General features: G+C 36.3%; 1 protein-coding gene across 4 annotated transcripts in view; it reads right to left on the bottom strand.

The window, feature by feature from the left end:
* Positions 1 to 231: 231 nt before the first annotated feature.
* DACH1 (dachshund family transcription factor 1) overlaps positions 232 to 18,118 on the bottom strand; it is a gene marked incomplete at its 5' end in the record, with an annotated part of 366,559 nt that continues 348,672 nt past the window's right edge. For all 4 annotated transcript variants that reach the window (XM_084279482.1, XM_084279483.1, XM_084279484.1 and 1 more), the window contains one exon: positions 232 to 1,472. In XM_084279482.1, the coding sequence (XP_084135608.1) occupies positions 1,435 to 1,472 (38 nt within the window). In that variant the 3' untranslated portion in view covers positions 232 to 1,434. The remainder of the gene's footprint in view (positions 1,473 to 18,118) is intronic.

The following is an 18,118-nucleotide window of genomic DNA, read 5'->3' as shown; positions in this document are numbered from 1 at the left end:
GCAAAGCAAAGAACATAATTTTTTAGTAATGTAATAAGCACTGTGTTGCAGCTTACTTCCAGTTATCAGCACAAAGGTGAAAACACATATTGTAGCTTTCATAAAGACAGTGAAAGTAACACATAACCACCCATCCCTAAGACAAAGGCGGGAGGGACAACAGACTTCAACTGTATCACTCAGTTCTACGTGGAATTGGACTGATACATCAAGTGTTTGTTAGGTTTTCTTTTTTTTTTCTTTTTTAAGCAACATTGACGTAATATGACATTAACATATAAAAATATTTCTGGCATTTTGACTTGCTGCTCAGCCACAGTCCTTTCTTAAAAGTGCACTGATCAGGGCACTAACCAGGGCTCAATATACAAATAAAAGTGGCTGATACAGAATTCTGACTTGTTACCAGATGCTTAAGATCTCATTCAGTAATACTGTGACTCCAGGACAAATATTTACATGCCTGCATGCGTTAAAACTAGAAAGGTGTCTTTCTGACCAACAGGGTGACAAAACAATATTATCTAAAATTTTCATTTCCTAAACTCTAGATTTCTACTGCATACATAATACCTTCCTTGTGTGATTTGTGTTATATACTGTACATGTGACCAACAGCTTGATAAGAAGCAAAGTCTTTTATTTCATAAACCCCTGCCAGTTTACAATGAGAAATTATTACTCTTTTTATTGTATTTTTTTATTTTAGGAAAAGAGACTTTGTGAACAGTAAAACAGTTTGTTTACATTCAGCATTTCTTTTCACTTACACAAAATTCCATTTCACTTAATGTAGTCTAACATACACGTGTTGGTCTCTTGGAAAGCATGTGGAAAAAAATGTCTTTAGAAGAAAACCCACGATCATAGTTTGAAAACTGAATGTATCAATTTTTTTCTTTTACCTTTTTTTTTCCTTTTTTTCTTTTTTTCCTTTTTTTTATTTTTAATTTTTTTTAATAAGAATCCTCTTATGCCCTCTACAAGTTCATTTCTGAGCTGTCTTGCTGGTTTCGGTATGATATAACAGTCTGTAAGTGTACATGGACACCGCTGGAAGGATCATTTGATGTGCTCAAATATAGAATCATCAGAGGAGGACAGAGTCTGCATTCCTTGAAAAAAGGGAATACTCAGCCTTGTTCTGACCCGCCTGTAATTTTGGATACAATAGTCCGGCGCAGAGACACAGATTTTCGCTGTGAGAAGAGTGCTACTGTACATTTATAAACATTCTCTAGGTCTCCGGGTTGAGCCACAGGAGATAACCAAAGGAGGACACTCTTGCAGAATTCTTTACATTTTTGAAGAACATTGATAAATGAAGTTGAGGAAGTTGGCCTGAAAATGCTTTGTTTCCACAGAACTCCTTATGAGCCAATGTCTTACTGCAAAGTTCTTTACCGTAGCACAGGTATCTTCAGCAGGAAAAATTCAATACATGACAGTAGTTTTCAAATAAAGTCTTCCATCTAAAAATATGAAAAACAAACAAGTGATTTACGTATTTATATCTGCAATGAATTAAAAGGAGGGGAAACAAACCCCACAAAATTCAAAGCCTCAGCAGAAGCAGTCCTCCCATAAATCTCTCAAAATGCCACCTAAGGCAGTCTGTCCTAAAAATACAAAAAAACCCACCCCCAACCAAAAAAACCCAACCAACCCCGAACATCACCATAGCAATTTCATCTGACAGTGGTCAAATTAACACCATTAAAAATTACACGCGCTCTTCCCAAGTTGTGAAGACAGTAACACCTTCTGAAGCTTTAATGTATGCTGCGCTCGTATCAGCACCAGGGCACTGTGAATGTAGGTGGAGCCTCTGTGCATGTGTTTTTACTGATATGCAAACTTAACCGAATAGTGCTGAACAGCAATTATTTCCTTCATGGTTGCAGAGCAAGAAGCTGCTTGCATGCAGTCGTTAGTACTCCCATCACCAAAGGCATAGCTCATACTTTCTGGTTTAGCTATGTTGTTAAATATACCATGTAATGTAACCATTGTGCACATTTGTAGCTATTTATATAGAACCCCGTATAGGATATTTAATCGGTATCAGTGAAGTATAGCCTCCTTCCCCCATAAATGAGATCAAGTGAACAATTACTCTGTTAAAGATGTAAGCACGTCTCCCTCAACATTTTACTCCACCCAAGTGAGAAGCATATATTCAAGTGAGTTACGTGTGATGGAGAGGGAACATAAGAAACAATAAGCAAAGCCATCCAGTAACTCCTGATCTAGAAAAACCTGAAGAGAACATTCTGGCATAACGTATTTTCACCTAATTTACAAATAAAAAGCGATCTTTTTCTTCACCAGGACACGAACATCTTATCTGCACCTACTCTCATAGCAATGTAAAGATTTTTTTTTTTAAACAGGAAACAGACAGAAAAACAACTTAGTTTTCAGTGTTGCTCCCTGGTAAATAAAGCACATTGTGAAGCATATTAATCCCCCACAATGCATAATAATCAAACACTACTTGTATTTTAGAATAAAATGCATCTGGACATACAAGCTGTATCTCAACTCCTGAAGTCTGCATGAAACCCTTCTTTTGGCCCAAGTGAAATCAGGAAATATCTGTAAGATTTCAAAAGTTTTTGTTTCTGTTTTGGTTTTCTTTGTCTTTCAAATTCTTATTAGATATATAAGAAAACAACTGTGTGAGATAAACTTATATAAATGAATGTTGACATTTTTTAAATGCTTGGCTATCATTGAAACACGCAGCATCACTTCCAAAGCTTACTGTTTAACGTTCAACTTCACAGCACACAATTGTACATCACACACAGATGTAAAATTTCACCTCTTCTGCACATCCCTTTCCAATTTTTATTGTCTAGTTTCTATCAGAACATCCAGGGAAAGAGGAGATGATAGAAACACACTCTCTTGCAGATATGTTTATCTAGTGCCCCTCTAGTTTTCTTTTGCAAGCTTCTGGAGTGGACCCCTTTTTTCTACTTTCTCCCTGTCACTAAATTTCCCTGCCTCTTTTCCCTAGTCTTTTACATTCCTAGGTGTGGGGTTTTTTTTTGGCTGAGTAGAATGATAACTTTCCCGCTACTTTGACCACTTCCACTCAGAACCATTTCCACATTGTCTGTGCTCTTTATGGCCTGTGCACTGAAGAAAGAGAAAAAGAAATTGGATAAGGCCTTAACTTAAAGATGAATTATTCTTATTTGATGCATGAAGACCAAACAAAACACTTATGGGAATTCCAGAAAGAAGGTAACTCTGAAATGGAGCTTGATAAAACTGACGACCTAGTAAACCATCTCAAAAGAATCAGGACAGCCAGAGCTACCCCTGGCTACAGTCGCATATAATTCTCCCAAACATACTGAATAAACACAATAGACATTTACAGCACTAAAGCTGTCTGGATACCTCTGTAGGAGAATTACTCTGCACATATAGCAGCACTTCGGCTATCCTGAACACACACTTGTTAATCAGTGATATGCATAATTCCCACACCTAAACATAAAGATAACTTGTATTTTATTTTACTGTATCAAGTCTCCATATACCTTTTAAAATAAAATATTTATTAAAACATATTCTCAATTAGAAATACAGCTGTAAGAAGTGGAATCCTTGCAGCAGCCAACAAAAGACGAACAAACTGCAGAGAACAGCAGTACGCTTTCAAAGGTCAGCTCTATATTGCACTTCTTAAGGACCCAATCTGGCAGCATAGTCAATAGGAGGTTTTTCACTTTTAATGGAAGACACTTCCAGATCCTGAGTTCTGTATCCACAGACAGTGAACAATAACAGGGTGGCTTGTTTTACAAAGCATGTTCCTTAGAAACTAAGAGGGTATTGTCCTGGTCTGGCCACACCAAAGTTAACCTCCCCAAGCAGCCAGCACAGGTGAGCTGAGTTAGCCTGGGCTGTTTTCCACATCACCTGATATCACTCCCCCATAGAAGAGGTTGATTGGGGTCTGAGTGTGGCTGGGGTGTTGGGTTGGTCCTTGTATCAGGCAGCACTCTATAATCATTGGGTTTGTAAGGTACTCTGTGTTATCACTGGGTGTGAGTGTAATTGGCCATTATTGTTTCCCTTTCACCGTAATTTTGCCAGTGAACTGTCCTTATCCCAACCCATGGAGGTTCTGCCTGTTTCTCCTTCAGGAGTGAAAGCGCCACTGCTTGGGGCTGAACCAGCACGCTATTTTTTATATAACTTAAATACATTTTTGATTGATATGTAAAACAAGCATAAATCTTCTTGTTCCTCAAATAACTGTATGAGGGACTGTTAAAAGTGCAGTTAAATAATCTGTATTGATAATAGACTTAAAATGCACATAGGGACTCAGCAACTGATCTCATATCATTGCTAGGCTTATTATAAAACAGATATATCCTCTAGTAATGTGTTTGACTAATTACCCTAACATATGGGAAAATGCAGCAAGCATTAGACACATCAAATTTAAAATAAATCCTGCCATGTTGTGATACTGATAAAGCAATTCCAAGATTAAGTAATACTTAGTAAGAGTTCAAGAATTGCTAAGGACTGTAAAATGTTTCCTTTATTTTCTTAAGATTAGTCATGAAAGAATAAAGTGCAACATCAGTATCCTTTTCTTTAGAATCTATAGAGTCAATACAGAAAAGAAATCAGAGTCTCTGCTGGGCTGCCCACCACCCTCTCAAAATCAGGATTTTGGGAGAAAATGAAGAAATAATTCTTTAGGCTTTATGCTTTTCTTCTGGCATGCTCCTGTGTGCAGCTGAGAAGTTCATGTAGCCACTCATGAAGAAAGTACATGAGGCAAATAGCCCCACATTTCAGAAATACAAAGGCTTCAAACTGTGCTAGGAAAAACAGATGTGACTCTCAGCTCTGCAGAGGAATGTCGACCTCGCCTGGCGGTATGGTGACCAAATACAACATCTGTATCTGACTGCTGTCCTGTTTCCTTTTCAGACTCCTACCCCTTTCTTCCTAACCATTTCTCGCTCTGCTCTCATTTTTTCAGAGGTTCTTCTGAAAGGACTGAAACTTCTCAGTGTTGCTGGCAAAGCACCCAGAACTGCTTCACCTCTAGGTGTAGCCAGTGTTCCTACCTGAATACCAGTGGAGCGGTGCCACTGATAGGCCTTCAGGCCTTCATGACTTCAAGGTTAAGATCACAAGCAAAACCTACAAATCATGAGCGTGACCAGCAAACCAAGAAAGCTCACCCCTTGTAACTCAATGTGAAAATGCCACTACTCCCGAATCCCACATCATGAGCATGCCTCTGCTTCCTGCCTCCTGATGGGCTTTGAGTTATTGGTCTTGCATTGCTTTCTATTATTAACAAATCTGGAATTTGTCTATCATATGCATAAAAACTAACTTATGTAAAACCAATACCGAATACACTGTTCACACAAACACAGATATGTGCAAACATATACTACACACAGTATATCCCTAAAGATGTTTAGAATGTTGAGGAGTATTTTTAGCCTACAGAAAATTGTCGATTTATGGTAAAGTTTCCCAAATTTACATACTGCTATCTACAATATAAATACATAAAACTTCCTTTCACTCTTAGGAAGTCAATCAAAAATGCAAACTGGGAGAATACTGCTAAATGTCTAAATAGAACTGTGCATGATTAGCAGATTGTCATCTGTTTTAATTGCTCTTTTGCAAATGGCAGTGTTCAGCAAGATCACACAAGCTCATGCTCGTAACTCAAACTGAAAACGCCACTACTCCTAAATCTCGTTTGTTTTTGTCTGTGGACTGATATGACAGAAATTCTAGCCAGAGTGAGGGAGTATTTTTTTTAGATCAACCCTTTTTAATTAAGATTCATTTTGAGGTTTATGAATGAACATGCCCAAATAGTTAAAAGGTCATAAATGTTATAAGAAACAAACAAATGGAACTGACAGAAAAGTTTGCAATGCTGAGACAAATCATATGCCTTGAAATGCATTCCCACAGAGATGTCAGCTGGGGAATGATTCACACTAGTGTTCTGTGGGCAGCTTGTAGTAAGTGTATCTATGGGCTCAACATTTCCTAAGTTAAAAATATAAACCCACTCAAATATTATTCCTATTAATATGCATCCTTGCAAAGTGATAAAAATCTACAATGAAATGTTAAGTTTAGTCTTAGGTTGTGAACTAAATTGTCCTTTAGATGTTAACACCACTCAATGTAAGGCACACTGGGGTGGTTTACCATCCAAACAAATCATAGTTTAGTTTGTCTTTGGAGAGCTACATTAAAAACAGGCACAACACCAGTGATCATTATAACTCTCATAAAAGCATACTGCTGTCTTTGGCTTACAAAAATCTGCCAATCAACATCAAAGATGTTGCACCTGAATTCAGTCAGTTGCTATCACAGAAAAACATACTGAGGAAAACTCTTCTTAGTAATAGGATAAAGTGTTTCCTATAGTTAGGGACTTTGGGGAAAAAAACTCCAACCAACGAACCAAAAAGATACTGCTGTATGTCCCAGAGAGTTAAGAAGAAACCCATAGAGTCCAAGTTAAAAAGAAAAAAATAGAAAAAAAAAAGAAAAAGAAGTCATGTATAAGAATGAAAATTAATTATAAGATCAGAAATCTCAGTGGGAACTTTGTAAAGTTATGATGTAAAGGTTTGGATGACTTTTTATTAATTTATTATTAGAGCTGTAGTATAGTACATGGCAACCGATGATCCAGGAACCCTTACATCAAGGTAGCTGCAATTTTAGTCACAAGAGTTCTTTAGTACAGTTCATGTAATTCTGTCAAATATGCACAGACCAGTCAGATAAGCTGATCTTCACTCAAGATGGGTCTTAAAGATATTCAAAAAGTGGATCTATTAACCTTATGTGCTTTCAAAGTAAAGAAGGCCTAATTTAGGTTGATTTCTTGCTCTTTAATAAGAACAACACAAATGAACTAGCGAGGATAGGAACTTTATTCCCTACTGAAATTATTTGGGATTTCACCTTTCTGTTTCTGTTTTTTATCTTTTAACCTTTCTCTCCTTCTCCCCCTTCTCTTTTTAGGTAAGAGAGATTCTGTGCACTAATAGTTTCTCAGTCTGTTTTCTTGTCATTAGCAAGGTACAGCAGTGTTAGCTGAGATCTCTAAAGACTACATTAGCACAAACAAAAAACCCCAACAACAACAACAACAACAAAGAGCCTCGCACGTGCACCCTTATTTAATAGAAACTATAGGTTCTTGGCTCATAAAAATCCATTTAAGTCTCCACAGCTGGTGACCGAGCTGACCTGAGCTTTGAGTCCTCTCTTAGAATCGCATGCTGCAACATAGAATCCCCAGGACTAACCCACACACTCACTGAAGAGAGCAGAGACTTCGTGCTGAAATTCAGTATACGCACACTGCTGCTGCACCCTGCAGCCCTTACAAACTGCTAACTTGAGTTCTAGCATGCTGAGGCATTTATGAAGCCTTTCTGACTCTCTGTACGAGAAAAGGTGGGCTGGCAAGTAAATGAAGTAACTTGTAAGTTAGTTTAACGCATCTTTTGTAACTTAAGAATCACTGCAGCTCTTTTCCTCAAAGTTTTGTGAGAACATTAAAATGAAAAGTACGATTCATCCTCTGTCCAACAGGTTAAGTAAAAGAAAGAAAATATTTTTGGCGCTAAGTGGGGCTACTTTTATCTAAATAAAATGCGAGCTGCTCACTTGTGCTGAAGAACATAATAAATTGTGTTTCCTGTTAGGAAGTAGCTTTATTGAAAATGGCAGCTATTTTCTCAGAAGTTATTTCCAGGCACCTGTAATCTAATGAGGTTTGTCCCTTTCAAAGAACAGTTGTACGTGCATGCCCGAATGCACGCCACCTCTTCAGCCCAGAGCCGATAAAAGCATCTGCAAGCCATAGCTCAAGCACATTTGAATTATATAACTGGTCGGTTTATTTGTTTTAATAAGATGGGGCAAATGTGAATCACAGTGTACTTCTAACCTTTCATTCAACCTGATGTTTTAATCATTTGGAGGAAGAGAAACAAAACAAAAGAAAGGGATGGCAAACAAATGGTAATGATTCATGTGATATTTGATAAGACAGCAACGGGAAGTCAAAATAAAAGCAAGCATATTGTGACAGATGGAAGGGATCTTAGTCAAATTGTAGCCCTTCTTTGAAAAACTTAAAGGAAGCAGCTAATTAAGGACAAAATATATTTTTGTATACTCTTCATACATTTTATTCAAGCTAGAGACAAAAGAGGATTTATTTTCCACTGAAGCAGGAAGATAAAAATGGGAGTCTTAACTTTTTAATCATGGGAAAATCATTTATGACAAGGTTGAGTCTTTTTCAGAGTTTGCAGAATGTGACTGAGAACACAGAGTCCAGCTTCTGGAAAATATGGTCATGAAATCAACTTAATATAACTTTGTCATTTTCTTGAGAAAATAGAAAACAGTATATTGTGAGGGGAAAATGCTCCTCCCGGTGCATGAGGTTAATCAGGATGGTGAAACCTTACAACTGGACCCTGAAAAGGAGGGACAGGGGCATCTATACTGTCCTGACATGGTTACGAAGAGCTAAAGTAGATTGTGTATTGGGGAACAGCAATGGATCCTCTGCCCAAATGTAGGTGATGTAGGAAAGCAGGCTCAACTGTTCAGGCTTCAGAATGTGAGCAGTTTGTTCTTTTAAAAAAGTGCTTATCCAGTTTTTATGCAAAGATGGGTGATTTCACACTGCATGTTCAATAAACCCATGCAAATATGAAGTATGTAAACATATTTGGCCAAACACTATCCTAGTTTGCCCTTTGTATAACACCAATAAATTAGTTTCAAATTTGCATATTGTTATTAATCATACACCTTTCATTTCTCTACTTAACATTCATGTACAAATATATTTGTGTTAATACTCAGTGCAAATATTCAGGACACTGAGATGTTCATAGCTTTCTTTTTAAAATTATAATTTACACTGAGGAGATTTTAATTGTACGTCTGAGTTTCCAGACATAAAACTAAAATATAAAGGTATAAAAAAAAGGATCTAAACACCTTTTTGGCTGTTATTTTAACTATTGAACTGTTGGGATTTTCTTTCAGTAATTTCACAATCTGTTTTAATCACGAATATATGTTTTCGTTGTATCACTGAGTATCGTGGGAGCAAGCTAAAGGTCAGCAATCTGGTCTTTAGTAAGCTAACAAAGCGATGGACTACCCGAATATGTCACCTTCTATTATTTAAAGATCATATAGAATATACAGAGCTTCCCGGTTTGAGCACTTAAAAGAATAAACTGGCAATGTGAGAAATTCTTTGAAAGAAACAGATTTTAAAAAAACCCAACCCACACTGTCTTTTGTTGCCTTATGAACTTAGCAACCCTTTTTCTATTTGTGTAAACAGAACAAAAGGATATTAAAAAAAGGCAACAGAACTGATTACTTACAAGCACTGAACCTGAGTCACTAAGTCATTGTATTGTGTCACTTCTGTTGGTAAAAAAAAATTAAAAAAACCCAAACACAACAACAGAGAAAATAGAAAACAAACCACCTTCAACTGAAGCATCATGTGGAAAAGTTATTAAAGGATGAAGTCACAGCTAAATACGATCAGCTTGTGAGCTTCCACAGCTCATTGTGTTCGGTGCTGTTTGTAACACAGTGTGGATAATTTTTACGCTGAACAATCTGTCCCGCATTAAACAGTTTTAAATTCTGCAAAAAGGTGTGCTTTATTTGCTATCGTATTTTCAGAAACATAAACAACTTTTTTCTACTATCTTTTTAGCAAGCCAATCAACGAGCAGCCTTATATCTGATAGCATAAAATTGAGAGAGTAGAGTATCAGAATGTGTTTTCTGTCTGATGCCTTATTTTATTCCCTGTAAAGTCTTGGAAATTACTATTAATCTTTTTAGACTGATTGCTCTTCTTTCCACTTTTCTCAATTCTGCCTCCTTTTTTAGTGCCCCGCTGAAATGATCATGTTTTTAAGCTAAGCATCATCACTAAAGTAATCTTACATACAAAATATCAATCATAAAGTTAATCAAAAAACAGGCTTAAAAAATAATTATTTTTTCTCTCCGGAGAGGAAAAAATGTCCATAAAATTAAATCTGAATAAAATACAATAGATCAGCACCTGTAGTTCGGCAGTTTTTGCTTCTGACTTAAGAACAAACTGCAGAAAATATCTATGCAAAAGCAGATGCAAGTTAGTAGTTGTTACAGCCTACCCTCCTACACCTACAGAAACACACACAGACCCTTTCCATCACTGAACTAGGAACCTAGCCGTCTTAGCATGATACATGTGTTTAAAATTACAGATCACATAATAAAGTGTGGATAATAAAAATCTATTATGAAATCCCAGAAAAAGTTAACACGGGACACGATTTATCTACTTGAAATAGTTGTGGCCATGGTTAGTACTAGCAACCTATTGTTTTGATCCACAGAAGTGTTACGTTCCTTTCTTTTAGCATATTCAAAGATGAGCTCTTCTAAAGTAATTATATTTATTAGAGCTCTAGCCTAGACTACTTTTTAAAACACAATACCCACCCATACGCAGAGCATCTCTTCCGATTCCCAAGTATCACAAATCTACCTCACTCTTCTCTACAAGCTATTTCTTTTCTAAAGATGTAATTTCCAGTTGATGTAACATCCCAACAGGTAAATGCAGGCTACTGCTTTGTTTTATTCAGATTAGACTTAAACCCCACAACTAATAAAAGAGTGTGATCTGGCTTTTCTTCAATCCCAGTTACTGAGATGTCATTTCAAATGCTGCAAAGGTTACTGGAAAAATAGAGGCCATTTAAAGAAAGCATTTAGCTTTACTGCTTACATTAACCTGCATACATCAATTCTGGACTGTGTGGAATCCTTTTCTAATATCAATATCACATTAACACCACATTTTTCTTTAATACCCAACCACCCCTGTTCTCATCTGCCTGCTAAAACAGAGTAACAGCCCAATGCAGAACATGAAGAAATAGTAACATGCAGAACAGGAAGGAATGAGGCTGTAAAATAGATGGATTGCACAGGAGCAAGCTTATGGAAAATCTATTAAGGATGCACGGGATGTCAAAACATATGCAATATAAGCTTGCTGCTTTTAGGTATTTTGTATGAAAGCAAGCATATGGAAGACAACGGCACAAAGCAGCCAGCTCCAGAACAAGTCAAGGAGACAGAAACCAAACCAGAAATCATGCAACAAACTCAAGTCACACACAATTCTTACTACCACTCAGAAATATGAATAGACCTCCATGTAGTTCCCAGGGCTTAGAGTGAGTGATACAACTATAAAACTGAAAAAAAAACCCCAAACAAAACAAAAAACCCAAAACCAGTCCATGTTAAATCCGAGGAAGACTTCAAACAGAAAGATTTATATGGGTTTTAAGCTAGTGGTTAGCTAGGAAGCAGTACTTAAGCAAAATGCCTTTGCTCCTGTAATGAATGAAAAAATGCTAGCATTTTAAATGACATGGGAACTCTGTTTCTGTGACAAGTGCTAATGCTGGCCCAGGTAGATTGCTTTTCAATTCATAATTCAAAGTAGCTCCCCTAGCTGACTGCAAACTTCCATCTTGAGCATATCTTCATAGATGCTTTTAAGTACTGCGGTGACAAGCCAACCTTTCCCATTCCCTCTCAGTGGTAACATAATTTCAGATAGGTACTCCAAAATTATTATTCTACCCTCCCAGGAAAAACTCAATTAGCCTTAGGGCCAGGTGGTTTGAATTTGGCACCACTCTGTGTCTTTGCCGATAAAGATTCCTCAGAAAAAACAGCATGTCATGACAGACTGTGTCCTGGATGCACCCCACTACAGAAATCCCAGACCATATGGAAGCAGCATGCTCTCCCAGAGAGAACTTAGCACCGTGGTCCATCATCAAAAAGTAAGCAACAGAAAAGAGAATGGCTAAATTAAACCACAGAGCAGTCTTGAATAGTGAGTCTGAGATCAAGTGACTACCTTGGAGTCAGAAGCAATGACCTGTGCAAAATATCTGAAGTGTAAAATTTTCTTGCTCAGAAGTGTGATTTTGTTGAGACAGAGGAAATGAAAAATGTTACTTTGTGTTTGCTTTTTCTCTTTTTTTTTCCTTCTTCCTTAGCTTTCCACTTACTCTGTTTATTTTCGATAGCAATGTACGAATGGCATTGCACAAGTCACTTGCAGGCCCTCCCCTGAAACAAGTTTTTCGGATGCTGGTTGGTGAATGCTCAAGGTGAATTTAAACTGCAATGATTTCAGAACAGGCTACTAGTATAATACAAGGAATAGAGTCCACAACATGAAAATTAACTTTATCAATACCATTTATCGTAGCGTATTCCTCATAAATACATTAAATTGTGAAAAGACACAAAACATATGTCTTCTATTTCAGGAACTCACTCCCAGTGCAGTCTTCCAAGGTGACAGACGTATTAAAATGGTCTTTAAGATGGTATTTGTGAAATGATAGCCTGCAAATGCAGATTTTAAAGCCCATCTAATCCTATCCCTAATGCTATGCCATTTTAATAGAAAGAGAGGCAAGAACTGAAGTATACCCTAAATATATTTACTGAGTATCTGTTCTGGTAAAATCGACCTGGCTATAAAGTTGATTTTAACTGGGAAATGTAAGAGAGTCATGGGGGTTGCAATACCAAAAAAAAAAAAAAAACCCCAAAAACAAAACACCCAAACCCTACAGGGAAACCTTAGCTGTTAATTCCTAAAATCATGACTCTTTTGCGTGCTGAATGTTTAAGATCCTACTCTCTAACTACTGGCCATTTGGAACTGGAATAGGACTGATTTTTGCAAGTTTTAGTAGTGTTTTAGCATTTCAATATTTCAGCACTGGGAACCAGATTGTTGGGATGGCATAGTTTCTGCAGCGATAGTAACTGTGATTGTCATAACAAATTTGATGATAAGGTTGAAAATGGAACTGATCCTCCAGTCAGTTATACCCCTTTTATGATGCTTCCAGTATTTCTAGTGAAGCCAAGGAGTCCGATCCAACCACAACATTTTTATGTTCAATTCATCAATGTGCAAACATACTGTTCTCTCTTCAATGGCTAAGAGTGTATATCTTTGAGTCAGAGTGTAAAGCGAAAAATGAAAGCAAATTATTGCTGCTTTTTATTTTATGTTTGTATTCAATATAGCTTGATTACTTGAAAGGACTTGCAGCCAGCATATTGCAGTATGAAACAATATCATGAAAAATACATGTCTTTTAATGCAAGGGTTGCACCGACAGTTTGTCATGGGCAAAATCTGCAGAATCAACAAAGAGACTAAATAAACAAGTCAAAACTTGAATTATCTAATCTAACATTGTATATTTTTAACAATCTCTATTCTAATTTCATGCACATAAACCAGCACTGTAAATTTTTTGGTCCTGACTTCATAACACTTTGTTTACAAGGCCAGCTGTAGCACTTTGCGATCCATCCTTTCTAACGTCCATGACAAAACACGCTATTATGCTATTGCTGCTTTTCCTAAGCTATTAGAGACTGCATCACTTTTAAAAAATAAAGCTGACAAGAATATAATAGAAAAAATGTTCCTTTTACCATTACTGATACACACTTTGTGTTTCTCAACTAGGAAAAAACAAAATGACATCACATTATCGTTATATATGCTGCTGTCTCCCAGGATGTCCTTCAGGTGTTATGGAACCTTACAATGACCAAAATACTTCCTGTGAAAGGTTGAAAAGCTAAAGATTTCTTTTTAAAGCTTGCAGTCTATTCTATAGAATAGATTTTCCTCTTTACCAGCCAGCTGGCAGTTCACTGGAAGAATACTTATTATAGAGATGTGCTGACAGCAAATTTTAGCTATAGATGGAACGTGATGCTGATTCCTTCCAAATGTGTTAATTTTAGTTCCACTTCCTTTATACTTACTTCTCTTAGTTGATTTATTTCTGTTCTTTTTTTTTTCTTTCATAGGAACTTGAGATACTAATAGAGATAGATTAAGCTCCAAATCAAATCCGTGGGAAAGCTGAATGCTTGAATTATACAAAGCCTAAGTTGCTTTATGTTATCATTCTTAATTATATTAATATAAAAATAACCATTTCTAGAAAAGACTTTTTTTCAGAATTAAAATAGATTTGGCATAGTAATCAGTTGTTGTGATGGTTTACAATAAGGCATTTATATGAATGTTAGAGACATATTAAGAATTTGTTTATCTTAAAATATTTCCTACTTCTGGACAACATAAAATTCTTTGAGTCATTTGAGTTTTTTTGGTCTTGTTTGTTTTGCATTTTTAAAAAAAAGAGAAAGGAGAAAAAACAAAATCTTTGCCCACTTAAAATTAAACCATCAAACACTCCGCTAGTTTAAATTAATAAAGCTTTATTGATAGCAAGGGTTTTTGGTTTTGGGTTTTTTTTTTTAAACTGATGTAAGATTAATAGAGCAATTGAATTGGAGTGTATTTTAGGTAGATCATTGCCTTCTTAAGACTGTTCAAAGTGCTGCTTGCCTCATACAATCTCACTGTACAGTGTTCTTTACGCTTTAAATCTGCTTGTTTGCCTCGAATATATTAAGTGAATGTTGAGCTCTCAATCGTTTTTACAGGACTTCTGACCCCAGAAAATTATACGAGAGAAATCATCACCTATCACACCAAAATGATGCAAGTCAGTAATATACCACTTTTGATCTAACATAGAATAATTGAGATAAATCAGTCTATTAAATTTTTCTCATATGAAAACCCAGGCAGGCTGCCTTTACACAAAGTTATGGTTTTCAATTGTTTCCCTACTAAATCCCATAAAATATTTTTCCATCGATTTCCCTGTGCTAGAGTTGAAACTAACTGTCATAACTTGATAATAGTTGCAAATTGCTGCATCTTGCATCACCTCTCTTCACCACATTTTAATGTCTGCGGTTCTGATCAGTCACCAATGAAAAAATAAAAGTAGAAGTTAGCATCACAACTGAACTTCTTTGTGTGTTTCATCCAAGATACAGGGTACTTTACAAATATTAATAAGGTTTCACAACACCCTTGTGAGATACCAAGGCATCAGTGCTGCCATCAAGAAATTAGTAGATAAAGACTGCATGAAGATTTGGTTCTGGTTTAAGGCATTGGGTAAGAATGTACTGAAGCATGCAAAATGAGCCATTCCTTTGCCACAGAATTCAGTAGCAAAGCATCAGACCTTAAAAGCGTGTAAGTAACCCAAACAAATGCTACCACTTTAATTGTGAAATTGGTATTATCCACTTGATTCTTTCTTTGCTGCAAAACGTGAAATGAGCAAAGACAGTGTTCTCCTTAGCACATACATCTTGTGACCGTGCCACATGCTACATTTATCCTTTGCAACCTGGAGTACCTAGGAGTAAAATTACAACCCTAGTTATAAAACTGATTAATGGGTAAAATCCATAAACAAGAACAAAACCCAACAACAATAATATTACCTTCTCACCTCCAGAAACTGAGTTCACCATTTCTGGAATGTGACTGAGTTTAATAAAAGTTTGTAAAGGTCTAAATCAGGGCACTCTAGTTACGGTCCTTCTATAGACAAAGAAAGAATACAGACACCTACTTTATAAAGTCATGAACTGTATTGTAGACGTTTCTCTCCACTCCCTCCACAGAGGGTCGAATATGATAATCATGGCTGTAGATGTCTACATTGTAGACTTCTACGCTTCGTCAAGTTAATTCCAGCCCATGTCTTGCTTGCAAGCAAAACTACATTTAAATGGAGAAACATTTACTAGTTGTCCATTACAGATTAATAATGATACAGTAGTACAGTTACAGTAATATAAGGCAACTCTATTAATAACACAATAACATTTTCCCTTCTAGGGTTCTGTGATACTTCATCTACCTCTTTTTCTACCTCCCAGTGTATGTCCACTTTTGTTCTTATTTCAGAGTTTGTGGAGTGCTTCTTTAGACTCTTGTTTCACGCCTCGTGCCTCACATGGTAGCAGCCAATTGAAATAAATGCTGCAAAGCTTCAGGATTAATGCAAAATTCAAGCTGTGTTTTCTACATTTGAGGGTCACACTTTATGAAACTTTCAGAACTGTACAGTACAGAAACATTACAGAATTACACCAAGCAGAAAAGGAATTGACAGGCACAGATATTTTTCCAGAAGTGATGCACAATTACTCATTGCCAAGATCAGTAGTTACAAGAAGTGACTGAAATGCAGCTGCTGGTAGTGTGTTTACTGTCACAAGCGATGTTGGAATTCTGAGGCAAGCAAAAAGGAAAATACACAACAGATGAGATTCATCACAGTAACTTCAGACACCTGCACTGTAGATAGCTGTGTCTGAGCCAGTTTTGTGGACTCCCTGTATAATCAGGGAAGAAACTTGGAAGGTATGATTCATTTTCTTCAAAGGTAGAGATGTGTCTATTATTCTTTATTGACTTTAACAGGAGCCCAGCCAAATAACTCAGATAAAGACATCTACCCCACAAATGTGTGAAGTGAAACATATCCCTCCCACTGATATTGTTTGGGTATTTTATGGATAATTACACTGCCTCAGCAGCTATTCCACAAGTTCCACGCCTTCATAATACACAGCAATATCTATACTGCCATTACGGTATCAGCAAAGTTCCACTATATCTTATCAGTTGAAAAAATTATAGGATAACATAGTAAGGAATATATGACCCTATACAACGTTGACAGCTTCTACCTCCTGTTTCTTTTATACGACGAGTGCCGCATCTTAAAGCACTCTTAAAAAGCTCCTACTTTCCCATCTCCGGAAGGCTGGCTTTCTAATGTACTGCATGCCTACAACGAATTCAAACACATTAATGTGTTTATAAACTCCTTGTGCAAGGATTTAAGCATATGCAGGTGTATTGAAAAAAAGAGTACAAATCCCTTTGTGCCACTTCATTGTGCAAATATAGTTTCTTTGTATTCTAAATCCCCAATCATTTCCCTATTTCAAGTATACTTTCATTACCCCAATAATATTCTACTTATCCTTGAAAAAAACAAAACTCCGTTTCACAAATCTTTACTCTGCAGTGTTAACATTCTGTAAAGAAGCTATTTTATTTTAACCATACTTTGCTATTCTTTCTCCACAGACACTATTTCCAACAATATTAAGTAGCTGATACATTACCTTGGGATTCTAGGTGGTCCCCTATTTAAGTAATAGCCTTCACCTTTGTCCCCGCAAAACTAATCATCCTCCTCTTACACCTATTATTTTTTATAGAAATAACCTTCTGCAAAGTACTTAATTTCTTTTCCTCTCCTCACACTCTGTATGAAAATTTTGCATGAAACTTTAATACTGATTTTCCTTTTTGCACTGCATATTCTCATGCTGGAAGTCTAGCTATTTTGGATACTCTCTCAAAGTTGCTGATCACTGAAACCTGTTATTTAACTGGGTTCTCTGCCACTACCATCCTCTCTAGCTGTTACTGTCATCAGTCTTACTCCAGGTTCAATCATTAAATGTCAGGCAGTAACTCACAAACTGTTTTTCCTCAACTGTTAATCTAGTAGAGTATAAACTAGCCCCATATCATGTACAAACTCCTACAGTATATTGAATTTTAACCTACAACATTAGTCTCTTTTTCCACACATAATCTCTCTCTTGGATAAAAGATGTTATGTATCACAGGTTGGCAATAAAAATAATTATGGAAATTATTGCCTGGTCCTCCTTATTAATATTTTTTTAAAAATTATTATCAATTAAAATTAAATTGAAGTGCTTTTACACCCCTTGAAAACTTTTGGTAGAGTGAATAGGGTTTCTCAAATTTTAAATGTTGCTATAGTCAAAATGAGACAGAATGTGCAATAATGTGTTTGTTTTTCAGATACTGTAGGTCTGAAGAGATTTTTTTGTATACTTCAATTATAAAAACATTTAAAACATACAAACTTGTGCAATTTTTATTTTAATGAAGATGAGAAGTTCATTAACGAAGATAAATATTTCATTAGATGTTAAATAAAACAAAGAGATTTTTTGGCTTCTCTCAGCACAA

Source organism: Gallinula chloropus (genome assembly GCF_964237585.1).
Source record: "Gallinula chloropus genome assembly, chromosome: 1".
Classification (NCBI taxonomy): domain Eukaryota; kingdom Metazoa; phylum Chordata; class Aves; order Gruiformes; family Rallidae; genus Gallinula; species Gallinula chloropus.
This window is presented reverse-complemented; position numbering and strand designations above follow the sequence as displayed.